Here is a 15,495-nt window from a genome sequence, read left to right on the forward strand (position 1 = left end):
GACGTCTTCCAGCAGCTTCCACCCACGGAGACCCTGTGATACTCTAACACACTGGTTCTCAACCTTCAGGTCGAGACCCCTTTTCTGTTGAATGGCTCTTTCCCAGGAGTAACTTAAGATCATCAGAAAACACAGATATTTACATTACAATTCATAATTACAGTTATGAAGTAGCGACAAAAATAATTTTATGGTTGGGGGTCACCACAACATGAGGAACTGTATTAAAGGGTCATAGCATTAAGAAGGTTGAGAACCACTGCTCTAACATGACAAAGGATTTAGAGCACCATGAAAACTTGGCTGGTAGCAGCAGCAAGGTCTGAGGTTCTAAGTTTGGAAGAGTTCTCCTGGACCTAAAATATGGAACTGAGAATGCCTGTCCTACAAAGAAGGGATCAGTGGATCTGGGAAACTTCACTGTTGTCTTATTTTAAGAAGTCACCTCAGCCACCCCAACCATTAGCAGCCACCTCGTTAGTCATGGTTAGTGTTGCTGCAAGACCCTCCACCAACAAGACTGGCTTGCTGAAGGTTCAGGCAACTATCTTTCAGCAAGGAAATGTTTCTCAGAGTGTGTGGATTTTTAAGGCATCATACTTAGGCTAGGGAAATGGCTCAGTGGACAAGAACACTTGCTACATAAGCATGAGGACCTGAATTCAAATCCCTAACACTAGTAAAAAAAAAAAAAAAAAAAAAAAAAAAAAGCTGACATGGCTGCACATGCCTTTAACTCCAATGCTATAGGGGGCAGACTCAAAAGGATTGCCGAGGCTTGCTGGCTGCCAGCCCAGCTCCAGGCTCAGTGAGAGACCCTGCCTCAAAGGAATAAGGCAGAGAGTGCTAAATAAAGCAGGACATTCTCCTATGGCCTCCACACACATGCACATGGGCTCATGCTCTGACACACACAGGTGTGCACATACCAAATACACACCATACATACACATACAGACATCACATTACTGCACATTTAGACTAAAGAGTAGTGGAAATAGAACTTGTAACAAACATTGAGGGTGGAAAACAATTTCATGACTGGATTAATTAGCTTGTTTGTTTTGCTGTATGCTGTTGATCCACCCCTTGCAATGCCTTCAAACTGGTTTTACCATCCTTTTCGTGATGTTCCTGGTTTGTTGTTACACTGGCCTGTGCAGTATTGGGATCTAAGGAGCTTCCTTTCCTCTTGGGTGCATGCCCGGGTGTCTGGTATGTGTCTTCTGGCTGCCTGAAGTGGCTTCCCAGGGACTCTGGCTGCAGCAGCACCCAGTGCCATATGACGGGATGTAGATACAAGGCTCCCTCAGGAAACTTGAAAGTCTCCAGCCATCCTGCCATCTACTGCAGATCAGGTTTCTTTTTTTTCTTTTCCTATGCATTCTTATGCACCCCAGGCTGGTCTCTTGGTATCCAAGAGTCTTCCCATGTTGAAAACCAACGTTCTTAACCTGGTTTGAGGGTTAACTAGACATTAGACGGAAGCCTGTAGGTGGAGCTTTTCTTCAGCCTGGCTCCCCAGTAAATGACATGGAGACTTATTATTAATTATAAATGTCCAGCTGATAGCTTAGGCTTGTTACTAACTAGCTCTTACAACTTAAATTAACCCATATTTCTTATGTACATCCTACCGTCCCTGTGTCTGTGTCCTGCACAGGACCTTTCAGACCTGCTCAGGACCCTTGTCCATGGGCCCTGCTCTACACCCGCTGCTGCTCACTGCTCCCTCCACCTCTTCCCCTGCTCAGGCAGTGTTGACAAAGCAAGACCCTTCAGATCACAAATTGCTAGGAGGGAGAACACATCCAAGCAGAGAACAGAGCCTAGAAAATGGGCCAAAAAAAAAAAGATAAGAACATTCCAGAAAGGGGGAAAGACGGACCTTGTGCTGCCTTTGACTCAAGGGAAAAAGTGTTATAGTCTCCCTCTCCCTCCAGAATCCTAAATGGAGTGACCCCTCCAGGTCTCCTCCATGTTTGAGAATTCCCCCCCCCCATCTCCTTTAGTGGGAGCTGGCAGACAGCTGTGAGCACAGAGGAACCAGAAGGAAGGGTAGGAAGGACAGGTGCCCTCAGGAGGGAGCAGTTGCCACCTGTTGCTTAGTTTCTCTTCTGCTATAAACTTGACCTGAGACAGAGGCTTTGGGCTGTGCTGTGGAGTCTGCCACTTGACAAGAAATGGAAAGGGGGAAGGACACGGGGGAGGGGCCAAGGCCAAGTGACTCCCAGGGAGCATTCAGGGAACAGGTCTAGCCAGAGCTAGGCTGCCTAGGCCATGCTCCCAGAGTGTGCATCATGGTGACAAAGCCCAGAGCTCTGAGTCTTTCAGCCCCCAGGCTTAGACTCCCAAGAATGAAGGCAATGAGAGGGCAGTGGAGATCTGGGCGATGCTAGGCACCCACTGTCTAGCAGGCACCTGAGCAACCCCATTGTTGTGGGAGAGTCTTCACTTCAGCCTATTACACACAGAAGGATTTGGACTCCAGAGATGTCAGGTGACTTGCTGGAGGACACACAGCTAACAAAGAGTCTAAGTCCGACATGAGCTTCATTCTGTGTCTGGATCCCAAGCGCCGTCTCTTCCCACCAACAGTGGCTGGTGTTCAGTAGTCTCCAGGTCTCTCCAATACCTTGAGGCAGAGGAAGTTAAGGGGAGACAGCAGGGAGGGCTTCTGGTGCACAGCTGGCTGCTGGCCGCAGCAGCTCTTCTCTGCCATCTCCGTGGGCTGGCATCCCCTGTCAGAGGGGCTTGTGGGAGGGTTGATGCTCTGCCATTTAAGTTTAGAGTTCCTACCAAGGGCCCCACATTTGGTACGGCACTAATGTGTTCAGCAGGGTCCTCCCCAGGGAGGTAGGAAGGCCAGGCAGGAGCTCATTGGTGCTTTTTCTTTCAGTGAGACCATCATGTTCCTACATCAGATCTTCTACCAAGGCCTGAAGGCCCGCATCTCCAGCTGGCCCACCCTGGTGCTGGGTGAGTAGCCAACCCCCTGGGACCCCATCCTCGGGGCAGGAACCAACTCTGTCCTTCTAGATCATCACAGTGAGGCACCCTGTAGACCCCAGAGTCCCTGAGAGGAGAACAACCACTATGTGCTCTTAGGAGAGAATGAGGTCTTTCCCTTTGCGTATCCACTTTCCCTTTCAAAAGACAACATGCCCGCTCAGAAATGTCTCAAACTCCAGAAAAGTAGAAAACACTTAAAAATGTCACCTGTCATTCTGTCCAATCACCCCAAACACTGTGGTATTCCCATGCACATTTCCCTACACTGAGAGTGAGCATTTTCTTTTCCCATTTTTACATAACTGAAAACTTAGTGAGCTAAACAGTTTGAAGCTTTTTATAGCAGACATTCCATTTGTTTGCTTACATTAGATGCTTACATTATCAGCATAATTGCTTTTTTGGTTGGTTTGTTTGTTTATCTTTTTATTGTTTTGAGGCAGGGTCTCTATTGTATCCCTAACTGCCCTGGAACTTGCTGTGTAGACCAGGCTGGACTTGAACTGGTAGAGTGAGATATGCCTGCCTCTGCCTCCTGAGTGCTGTGATTAAAGGCGTGCACCCCCACACCTGGCGATGCTGTTACATTTAGAATACCATTGTAGGTGGAGCATTTTCTTCATGCCCAGTTTTCTCACGCTGAGTTTTTTGGTGGCCGTATAATGTCCCAGTGTTCTTAACTATCCATATCATGATCCAAGCAACCAGCTAGCTCTTCTTATTGGCTCTAAGTTGTTGCAAATTTTTAGGGGCATTTCCATGGGATAGGTTTCCAAAAATTGAATTACTAGGACAAAGGCTGTGGCTTTATCTCTGTTGCCTAGAAAGCGGCGCTGTTGGGTCCCAGGAATGAGGCACAGCTGCACCCTTACATTGTACCACACCTGTGCCAGGCTGGCCTTTTTTTTTTTTTTTTTTTCTTTGTCGCTTTCTCACATTCTCACTTTGGTAAGGAAAGGTAGACACCAGTGTTCCCTTCACTACAGAGGGGAAGAGTCACTGAGGCCGCAGAGTCACAGTCAAAGCCGGGACCAGATGTAACTCTCCAAGTTCCCTCCACTCTTGAGATACTTCTCGTGTCAAAGACCCTACTTTGTGGGGCAGGGGAGATAATTCTTGTCAGTAAAGTGCTTGCCTCTGAGGGATGATGGCCTGAGCTCAATCCCCAGAAGTCACATAAACAGCTGGACTCAGGAGAGACAGTACTTACAACTCCTACAGAGGACTCAGGTCTGTCCTCAGCCACCCACATGGAAGGCTGTCACTCCAGTTTCCAGGGAAAATCTGATGCCCCCTTCTGGCCACAACGGGTACTGCATGCACATGGTATATTTTCATATAGGCAAAACAGGAGTGAAAAATGAGGACATGGTTCTTCCCAGGTATGGTTGAGAGAAGGTTTTCATCATCGATATAAAGAGAAAACAGACATATGGAAGGGCCCAGACTGAACTGGGCCATGAGGGGAGAGAGAGGAGGGGAGAGTGAGAGAGGAAGAGGAGAGAGGAAAGAGGAATGGGTCAAGAGAGGTGCCAGGAGCCAAGAGAGCACTCAGCCAAAAATGGCTGAGTTATATAGGGAAGAGAAACGGAGGGGAGGGACATGAATCTCGGGGCCTGGAGACCTTTAGGGTAGGGGCTGGGGTGAGCAGTGGTTAGGGTAGGGGCTGGGGGTGAGAAGTGGTTAGGGTGGGGACTGGAGTGAGCAGTGCTTAGGGTAGGGGCTGGGGGTGAGCAGTGCTTAGGGTAGGGGCTGGGATGAGCACTGGGTAGGTTAGGGGCTGGGGTGGGCAGTGGTTAGGGTAGGGGCTGGGGGTGAGCAGCGGGTTAGGGTAGGGGCTGGGGGTGAGCAGTGGTTAAGGTAGGGGCTGGGGTGAGTAGTGGTTATGGTAGGGGCTGGGGTGAGCAGTACTGTGAAGAATAAAGACTCTGTAATGGATAGCTGCCTTGCTGGGGGAATCTGGCAGGACAGTGTCCACTATGGTATGTTAATAGGCACCTCAGTTAGCCATTTGTCCCGGTTTCTTTGAGACCTCACAAAACACATATATAAAGTAAAAATAAATAAACTTTTTTTTTAAGCTGGGCTCAATGGCATGCAATTATATTCCCAGTCAGTGATGGGGAGGCAGAGACAGGTGGATCCCTGGGGCTTTCTGGCCAGCCTAACCTAATGAGCAAGCCCTGGGGACCAGTAAGAAAACCTTATCTCAGAAAACAAGGCCAATGCCTCCTAAGGAATGACACCAAAGGTTGAACTCTGGCTTTCACATACAAACCCAGAGAGGTGCACTGCATGTGCTCACACACACATGTACCCACACACATGAACATGTATACACACACACACACACACACACACACACACACACACACACACACCCTGCCTCTTACAGAGACACTTGGAGTTGAAGTAGGGGCTGGCCACACTCCACATGGACCCACCATGAGATAAAGTGTGATCTATACCAAAGCTGTTTTCTTCAGTTGGAGATGATTCCCAGAGCAGGCCCCCTGGGAGCCACAGCCACCAGGGTATAGGACTCTGCACCATCTCTCTAAGCCCCTTCAGTCACAGCTGCCACAAGACAGCCCACCTCTGTGAACCCACCTCTGCCCATGGGTAGAGCATGTGTAACCCCCAAAGAGGGATCTCTCTGGAGTGGGGATTTGAACCCGGCACATAGCTTCTCTGGGTAGGCCAATGGGCCAAAGACCTGGGGATATCTAGCCCCAGGGTCCCTCCTGCCTGCTGACCCCACCTGCCCCGCAGCCGACCTGTTCGACATCCTGCTGCCCATGCTCAACATCTACCAGGAGTTCGTCCGCAACCACCAGTACAGCCTCCAGATCCTAGCTCACTGCAAGCAGAACCGGGACTTTGACAAGCTTCTCAAGCAGTACGAGGCCAAGCCAGACTGTGAGGAGCGCACGCTGGAGACCTTCCTCACCTACCCTATGTTCCAGGTGGCTGCCATGACCTTCACGGGAGCAGGCTGGGGCGGGGGCACGGAGGGCTCCCCTGGCAGGACACAGTCCCCAACAACCCCGGCAGGCGGAGAGCCAGCTGACCACGCATGTACTTGTCCACTCCAGCAGTGGGGAAGGTGAGGGGGCAGTCCCTGGAGACGGTCCCACGGGGGTCCCTATCTTCCTGGCTCTCCGGGCAGATCAGACGCAGCCTGCTTTCCTCCTCAGCCCGCTGGGTTCAAAGGACCATTCTTGCCTCTCTGTCTCGCCTTCTGTCTCTCTCTCTCATTGCCCCACATCTCTCGTCTGCCGTCACTGTCTCTACCCCCTTTCCCTGCCCCTCCTTGGCTCCCTGTCCCTCTCTGTCTTTCCACCCATCCTTCATCTCTCTGCCTCTGTCCCTCCGTGTCCCCTGCCACTCACAGATCCCCAGGTATATCCTGACACTCCACGAGCTGCTGGCCCACACACCTCATGAGCACGTGGAGCGCAACAGCCTGGACTATGCCAAATCCAAACTAGAGGAACTGTCCAGGTGAGTGCCTGGCCACGGTGCAGAGGGTGGGCAGGGCAGGGCTGAGAATTTCCTCAGGAGGGGATCTGAAGGAAGGCATAGCCTGCCTCACTTCAAAGAACTGGGTCCCCTGACTGACCTGTGCAGCTTACACACAGGCCTGGGTGAAGCAGCATGGGCTGGGTGCCGTCCCCAGCATAGATGGAGTCTGCAGAGCCCTGTGCATCCAAGTGGACCCATCACCCTCAAGAAGGAGTTCGCAGCAACTTTCCACACCTGTTTCCCCTTTTTCAGTCAAACTTGTAGTGAGCCAGGTATGGTGCTAGACATCTATAATCCCAGTACTCAGAAGGCAGAAGTAGGAAGGTCAGATGTTCAAAGCCAGCCTCTACTCCATGCAAGTTGGAAGCCAACCTAAGCTACATAAGATCTTTTTTTTTTAATGCTGTAAACAAAAACAAGGCTGGAGATATAGCTTAGTTGACTGAGTGCTTGTCCAGCATGAATGAAGCTTTGTGATCAGTGTCCAGTACTACATAAAATCAGGTATGGTAACCTGTTAACTCCAGCACTTTCGAAATGGAGGCAGGAGGATCAGAAGTTCAAATTTCAAGGCTACCCTGGAATCCATGAGACCCTGTCTCAAAAAACCAAGCAAAAACTGTGGTGATGAGAGCTCCCCAAGACTGGGGGTCCCAGGTGACTAGCCCTAATGTGCCCAGGTTCCCATCAACAGTAGGAAGTGGCAGGTGGAGACACTGTGGCCATTTCAGACACTCTAGTCCTCAAGTCCAGACCCGTCACCTACTCCCCTTTCTGTCTACAGTCCATGGGGGTCTTCCTCTGCAAGAGCAGCCACAGGAGGGGGGGCCCTTTCACACCCCACCGAGGTTCTAGGGAGGTGGGAAGTGGTATAGATTGGAACTGGAGCTTAAAGACAGAGCTAGTAGGATTTCCCAGTGGGCTGGGTGGGGGAATGAGAAAAGACTAGTGATTCCAGACATGTGGGGCTTTAACCAAGCCAGGGTGTGTTAGCAGGTCAAGAGCTTGCCTGGGGATCACATGGAACATGACATACCATTAGATACCCAAGTGGAGGAGACCGGAAAGGAGGGCTCTAGAGTCTGAAATGGAGATCTGTCATCAGTTCAGTGACAATCCCAGTGCTATGAGATTGCCCCAGGAGTGACTTCAAACAGGAAGACACCAGAGCCTAGGATTGAGCCTGGGTGGAGGTCACAACAAGAGATGGGCCCTGTGGTCAGACAAAGGGGATTAGGGGTGAGGGGCAGAGAGGCTCAGCTTCCTGAAGCCAGCAAAGGCTGGCCAGGCAGGTCTCAGCTCCAAGCTAGGCAGTAGGACAGGCAGAGGACGGACTGCCTAGCCTGATCCTTCTGAGACCCTGCTGAGTTACTGGACGTGAGGGAGGACCAGGGTAGGCGTAGTATCAAGGTGTGACCGCAGAGGGACAAAGCCAATGGCAGGAAAAAAGGACCCTCCCTCTGTCTTTCGTGTTCAGGAACCAAATCCTACATACTCCTCCCTCCCCAGGGGAAAAAAATGCCTAGAATGCCCCCTGAGGTTCTTCATCATTGAGAGATGCAGGTCCTGGAGCAAACAGGGGCGCAGATGGCCTGAGAGGCCAAGGTCATTGGCCAAAACCTAGGTATGCATCCTATGCTTCCTTCCTTCCAACACCTGAACCTTCACCTGAGCCCAGCCCTAAGGGCACATTGGAGTGTTCTCTCACCCTCCCTCCATGGAGTCCTGGCAAGACTAAAACCATCAGATAGCCAGACTCTGCCCAGGCTAGGCTAAGAACCACACCTCCTCCATCAGATAGCTCTACCCAGGCTAGGGACCACACCTCCTTCTCCAGTCAACACCAACTATTTATTCTCAGAACTATACTTCTCCAACACCCCCAGCTGCACTATCTCTAAGGACCAGGCCTTTGTTTTGTGATAACACAGACCGTCAATTCCAGTCCCTCAAGGCCCCTCAAAGAGCTCCCTAGCCAGGTGTGCGCATGGGACCCGAACTCCATCTGAAGCAGAACTTGCACTGACCAGCTGTAGGCTGCTCTTGTCACGTCTGCCTGCCACTGTGGAGTCGCCCCTTCCTGCCTTTGTATCAAACATTCCCCAGCAATACTTCACCCTCACCATGAGAAATGTTCTCTCTGCCACCGGCTACTCCTCAGACAGGACCCCATCTCCAGGATTGGGCTTCTAAGAAACACATTTCTGAAAAGGAAAAGGGGAAACTGAGGCTTCGAGAGAATCAAGGCAGTCTAGATGCCCCGGAAAGTTTGAGCTAAAAAGGGAGTCCTAGACCAGGAAAACGGTAAACTGAAACGCTGATGCTCACCTCTCCCCCAGCATTCTGCACATGGAGAACTGAGGGTCGGATGGCTCCAGGCTTGAGTGATTTGCTCATCTTAGAGCCCACCCAAGCAGCGTCTGCTTCCCTGAGGTTAAACCATACATGGTCACCAGTCCTGTTGGTGACAGGTGGATCCTTGTGAGTTTGAGGCCAGCCTGGTCTACAGAAAAAGTTCTAGGACAGCCAGGGCTACACAAAGACACCCTGTCTCAAAAAACAAAACAGAACAAAAATCGGCGGAAAAGCATAAGATGTGATCTTCTTGAAGTGGGTGGGGTATTCTTCCAGAGCTCTCCCTTTCCCAAAAGTATTCTTTGCTTTCCTAAAAAGCCTGGAAACCCACCAGGGCAAAAGTGCCAGAGAACCCTTTTTTTCCTCATGCACCTTTTTTTCCCAAAGTAATTAAATGGCGCCATCTCCTGGACACTCTGGGAGTTGCAGAAGAGAGAGAGGAACAAATTCTTTTCCTCCAAGAAGGCAGGTAGATAGAAGGTGAAGGCCAATCTTTCCCTGAGTCAACAGAATTGGCAGGAGCTCCCAAATCTGGCCAGTCTAGGGCCCATGCAACATTAGAAGTGCATCCATACAAAGATATGGGAGAAAGATCTAGGGCATAGCGGTAATGGTAGAGCCCTTGACTACCATCATCAAGACCCTGAGTTCAATTCCCAGCAAGGGGGAGAGGACAGCCTGAGGAAAAGAATACAGGGGTAATGAACTTTGCTTGATGTATGGATGAGAATAGTGTATCGTGAGACATAAGTAACAAAAAAGGGTGTCCTGGGCTCACATCTCCCTCCTGGGCTGGACCTGCTCTCTATCTTCCAATGTTCAACATTGAAATATGACTGGCCTGCTTCCTAGCTGCCAGTTTCCATTTCAGTTTTTTTCTAAAATAAGCACCTGGCTCCTTGGGCTGCCAGGGTATTAAACCAGATGGAGCCTGGGCAGTGTCTTGCATACAATTGGCACTCAATAGATACACATCGCCTTCACCTTCTTAACTCCAGGTCCCACCCCCAAGCTTCTCTTCTTAGGTCTGCCCAGAGAGCACAGCGTTCCCCTCCCTGGAAGTGGGACAGCATGTCTCTTACTTTCTGTCTCCCAGGATCATGCACGATGAAGTCAGTGAGACAGAGAACATCCGGAAAAACCTGGCCATCGAGCGCATGATCATCGAGGGCTGTGAGATCCTCCTTGATACCAGCCAGACCTTTGTGCGACAAGGTAGGGCAGCTGCTCTCTGCCCCCATCGAGGGGTCCCTGGAAGAAGGGCAGCACTTGGGGACATCCCCAGGGGACTGGGCTGCAACTGTGATCGTGGAGTGTTCTGGGAGTGCAATAGCTCTACACAGAAGCGGGACCTATAGACACACCTGAAGATACTAATGCTTCTCAGTTTCCCTCATGCCAAGGACGAGTCTACTACCTCGATTAGCCTTGGGCTTTTTGTTGTAAGCACTGGCCTGTTCTTTGGGGAGAACGTGGGAGACAGGATGAGGACAGAGAGTGACTGGCTCTGGGAATGGCAGGTGTTGGGAGAGAAGCCAGTGCACAGCTGTTCTCACTGAGGTGGGTCTTCTCACCTCCGGCTCCTGCTTACCTTGAGAGTGGGTCTGGAAGGGATGGCTGTTGAACTCCTGACGGCTCAGAGACATCAAAGGTGTGATGCATTTGAAGGTCACCTCATGCAGCTTTCATGTTCTATAGGAAACTCAGCACTTGCTTGTGTGCCTCAGATGGATCTCTGCCCCAAAATAGATGTCCAGCATCCCCTCTACCCAGTGCTGGAGTTCTCTAACTAGTAAATAACCTTCTGAGAGGCTCACAATGGTCTATACCTCAGAATCTGGCCTCTGGGGAGGGCCTGATGTCCATTATGTTTCATGGATGGCGCCTGCATGTGGCCCCCAAGGCCCTTCCTGGGAGTCACCTGTGACACAGGAAGCCCAGAGACAGCTTTCTCTCTGTCTCCCTGAGTTGCGCAAGACATGATCAATGCCAGAAGCATTTTCCTGGAGCTTTTTTTGCCTTTCTGAAGAAGACCCTGGAAAGAAGCCCCTCCTAGAGTAGGCAGTCCCTGCCCCCCCCCCCACACACACACACACACACACAGAGACCCAGAAGCTACTCTATTACCCAGCAGAAGCACTTTCTCCTCTGTACTGGAGCAGGACCTGGAGCCCCTCCCAGCCCTTCCCACTTTTTAGCCACATAGCCAACACTGACCCCTGCCCTGTGTGCACCAGGTCCCCATAGGGTTCCAAGGTCCCCAGAGAATGGAGCCAACCCCACCCTGCAGAAGAAGACCTGTCACCAATGGACATCCAAGATGCAGCAGACACAGCGCAGGGCAGGGGAGTCAAGGGAGGGAGCTTTCCCAAAGAGGCTGGGCAATGCGGTCTAGGATGACCACTATGCTATGGAGGAGAGACAGTGGCAGAGAGGAGAGGAGCTGGGAACTGAGCCCAATCCAATCCATGCTGAGGAGCCCGAGTGCCTGATCCCTGAGGACCGTGAGGACAATGAGGAAGGAACCTGTAGGAGGGCATGTGTTGTGTGGGATGCCCAGAGTAGAGACAGCCAGCAATGGCTTTCTCTTGCAGTACACTGAGGATCACGTGCTCAGTCTGGGCTCGGAAGCTAAGTGCCGTGATTGATTGGTGATATCTGCTGTGGCCACAGCTATGCAGTATATCATGCTAATCCACAAGAGCCCGCCTCCAGCTCCCCATTTGTTCAGCTTCATTGTTCAGTGACATTTGCAGACCTCAGCCCAGCTCTCCATTTCTTTTAGAAGCCCCTTTGCTTGCCAAGACCTTGGTCCCTGGCTGGGAGGTATAGGGCTCTCCTTATCCCTACCATCTGGTTCTGAGGCTGGGCGGGGAAGAGTAACCAGGGTATTTGGACTGCCTTGCTCCACGCCCACTTGTAGCCACACCTCAACCTCCAAGGCTGGGCCAGAGGGTGATGTCATTGGTGTCATCTGAGGACAGGCTCAGAGCCTCCTCACCACCACCCCTCCTCCCACAGGTTCCCTCATCCAGGTGCCCATGTCAGAAAAGGGCAAGATCACCAGGGGGCGCCTGGGATCTCTGTCCCTTAAGAAAGAGGGTGAACGGCAATGCTTCCTGTTCTCCAAGCACCTCATCATCTGCACCAGAGGCTCCGGAGGGAAACTGCACCTGACCAAGGTAAGTCCATGGGGGAGGAGCGGCAAGGCCCAGGGCTCAGGCGCACGGGCACCGCCCTCACTGCAGGGCTGGAGGTTGATGGTCCAGTAGGGTGCTGAAGCACTTAGGTGGGCCTTTGTGAGTATGTGAGCACACACCTGTACACACACACACCTTGGCTAAGCTCAGGGTGGGAATGAGCTGAACACCCCCTGGTATCTCCTGCTGAAGAGATCATGGGAACTGGGAAGGTAGCATCAGGCCCCAGAGACTCCCACAGCTGACCAGGAGTTCTAACGAGCCCTTCAAGGCACAAGTATGAGCATGTGATTGTGCAAGTGTGTGTGTGTGTGTGTGTGTGTGTGTGTGTGTGTGTGTGTGTGTACACGTGTGGGCCTGTGTGTGTGGTGTGTGGATAGAGGTGTTGGGGAGAGTGGACAGAGTGGAGGGTCCCCTCCAGCCTAGGATTAGAGCAACACATAGCATCTTTCCCTGTCATCTCCAGGCAAAGATTCTCAGACACCCCCTCCTCGATCACAGGAAGCCTTCCTCGGGTCAGGTGACCCCGGGAGGCTGCTGAACTGTTGTCACCACATGTGCCCTCTTGTAGCCTGAGCTCAGCGGCCTGGCCCATCCCAGTAGGTGGAAGGGAAGAAGCATCTCAGACCCCAGGGCCTTCGTTCCTGCTGTGTACTCAACTGCACAGCCTTCCCTCTTCTCTGGCAAACCTCCTTCAGGTCCCTGAGACCTAGTCAAATGCAGCTCTGCTGTAAAGACTGGGGCACAGGCCACAACCACTGCTCCCCAACACAACTCACTGCTGGTCCCATTACTCTGAACCCCAACAGGCCCCAACCCTGTCACACATGTGACCCTGCAAATGTCCTTGCCCTGTGTTCATCAGTTAAACAGATAACTGTCCCCAGAGAAACATTGCATGAGGGATCAGGCGGTGAGCTGACAGTGCCTATGAATTTGCTGTGCTGATTTCAAGACCTCGTCTCTCTCCGATGCCATCTCTCCCCACACCATGTCCATCCCGTGCGAGCAGATGGGATTTCAAATGTGAACATGAGGCAGCCTGGAAAGGAAGGGACAGAAGGTGCCCTTAATTAAGTGAGAGCATCCGGGAAGCCCTTCCTTTGGGGACCTGGATGCCTGGTCCGTAGCCTCCTGTTGAGCTATTAGATCAAGCGCTGGCTTCAGGGGAATACCCTGCTTATGTTAACATGTCAACAAATTAGCTGGTTGGCTGCACATGGAGAAATTAATTTACAAATATTAAACACTCTAGCTCCAACCAAATTATGTGTCAAGGGAGGCTTTCATTAATTGTTAGCCCCCAGTACCACTCCAGATGTCTCTGGCCAGGTCGGGAGGGTCAGGTCTCCTGTCCCTCAGCAGTGGGTGAGCAGGGGTGAGCACGGGCAGGTTGCACTCGAGACACTATGGCAGTTTCTTGATCTGAGGCTGGAAGTTCATGTTTTTATGTTGGTTATTTTCATTTGTTTATTTTTGAGTTTTAAATGGTTAGCCTGGGAGCTGGAGACATGGCCGAGCAGAGAAGAGTCCCTGCTGCTCTTCTAAACCCTCCAGTTTGGTTCTCAGCACTCACGTCAGATGGCTCAGTACTGCCTGTAACTCCTGCTCCAAAGGATCTGACTTCCTCCCCTGGCCTCCATGGGCACCTGAACACATGTTACCTGCACACACATGTTACATGCACACATACACATGCACAGACACACAAAATAAAAAAATAATTTTTTGAAGGATAGCTGCTAGAAAAACACAGGATCAGAGCGCTGCTGTGTGCGTACCAGGCAGACCTCAGACCAGTCATGTGACCTCACTAAGCCTCAATTTCCTTATCTGCATAATGGATACGAAAATACTCCCCAAGAATGCTGAGGGAGTCCCAGTGCCTGGTACAATAAATTCTCAGTAAGCAAACAGTCATTGTAAATCCTATGATAATGAGCTTGTCCTATAACTGACCACAAGGCCTCGAATAATGATTACCATGTCCAGTCCCTGTCCCAAGCGTTTCACACATGTTTAATTCCTAGAACGCCTCTGAGGCAGACACTATCACTTTCCCAGTTCACAGATAAGATAAAGGAAGTAAAACCAGCCAGTAAGAGCGTGTCAGCTGGTACGGCTTGGTGGTAGAGCGCTGGCCTAGCATGCAGAAGGCCTTGGGTTCCAACCTCAGCACCGCAAATGAATAAGGGAATGCCAGAGCTTGGTGGGATCGGGGATTCCAAGATTGTTAAGCCCCTTGAAATCACAGGGCAAGGTTACTGTTCAAAAGTCCTGGGAACTTCTCAAGGCCACTAGAGAAGGAAGCAAGAAGCAGACCCCAGGGCCTGGGAATCCCCTCCAATGCTCTCCTCACAAGTGGCAGCCTCTATAGCATGACAACATAAGAATCCAGGCAAGCAGTTAAAAATAAATTCTGAGTTTCGTAACAAAAAAAGTGGGCAGCCTGCCCAGTATTTTCATATATAGATCAGTCATGTGGCTGGGGCTATATTAACAACAGTTACTGTAGGACAAACACTTCCTGCCTCCCAGTTGCGGTGGGTGGGTCAGGAGGTCAGGAGCGACTTCGAAGTGGTCTTGGCCCAGGGCACCAGTTTGCAGCAGCATTCTTTGCCAGGCCACGGTGTTCTAAAAGCTTACCCAACCAAGATGGCTCGGTTCTTCACCTCTCCCCACAACACGGCACCCGCCTCCCTTGAGACAGGTGATCCAGGAGAGAACCAGGGGCCAAGCGGGAGGCTGCAGTCCCCAGAGCCACAGGCCTTCGTTTGCTTCTTTTTATTCCACTCTGATCGCAGCCCAGCCCTCACCTAAGAGGAAGAGGGTTCTGCTTCCACTTTCAGTGGAAGATGCTGAGGTTGGAACCCAAGGCCTTCTGCATGCTAGGCCAGCGCTCTACCACCAAGCCACACCCCAGCTGAACCCAGCCCCCACCTAAGAGGAAGGGGATTCTGCTTCCACTTTCAAAAGGGGCTTCCAAAGCGCCTGCGCGTAGGAAGACTGCCGCCGGATTCCCTTCTCACTAGTGTCAAGGGGAGAGGTGTCCTTCCTTTACGCCTGATAACAGGAAATGAGCTCTTGACCTGGGACTGGAACAAGGGCCCTGAGGCCTCCTCAGGACCCCACCAAGAGCTGACCAGGGGATTTGAGGAGCCATTTAACCTCTCTGACCTCATTTCCGAATCCATAAAATGGGGTGAGCAACACAGATAATGGATCCATAAAGCTGGGCTTTTTCACCCTTGGTAACCGGAGGGATTGGCCAAGAACAGGGGGTATGATGTAATTCTCAGAGATGCCGACGTGGCAAGAAGAAGCCCAACAGGACAGATTCTGGCCTATCTGCCCACAGTTTGACCTCAGCCTCCGTCAGGGTTGGTTTCCCTGAGAAAATCTC

At 51.4% G+C, this 15,495-nt stretch overlaps 1 protein-coding gene across 3 annotated transcripts in view; it reads left to right on the plus strand.

Annotated features, from left to right (window-relative positions):
- The window catches only part of Rasgrf1 (Ras protein specific guanine nucleotide releasing factor 1), a 112,410-nt gene that overhangs the window by 49,996 nt on the left and 46,919 nt on the right, over positions 1 to 15,495 (plus strand). For all 3 annotated transcript variants that reach the window (XM_052716638.1, XM_052716645.1, XM_052716630.1), the window contains exons 6-10: positions 2,900 to 2,979; positions 5,785 to 5,978; positions 6,407 to 6,516; positions 9,989 to 10,107; positions 11,914 to 12,074. In XM_052716638.1, the coding sequence (XP_052572598.1) occupies positions 2,900 to 2,979; positions 5,785 to 5,978; positions 6,407 to 6,516; positions 9,989 to 10,107; positions 11,914 to 12,074 (664 nt within the window). The remainder of the gene's footprint in view (positions 1 to 2,899; positions 2,980 to 5,784; positions 5,979 to 6,406; positions 6,517 to 9,988; positions 10,108 to 11,913; positions 12,075 to 15,495) is intronic.

Source organism: Peromyscus californicus, unplaced genomic scaffold (genome assembly GCF_007827085.1).
Source record: "Peromyscus californicus insignis strain IS unplaced genomic scaffold, ASM782708v3 Scaffold_11__1_contigs__length_118956290, whole genome shotgun sequence".
Taxonomy (NCBI): domain Eukaryota; kingdom Metazoa; phylum Chordata; class Mammalia; order Rodentia; family Cricetidae; genus Peromyscus; species Peromyscus californicus.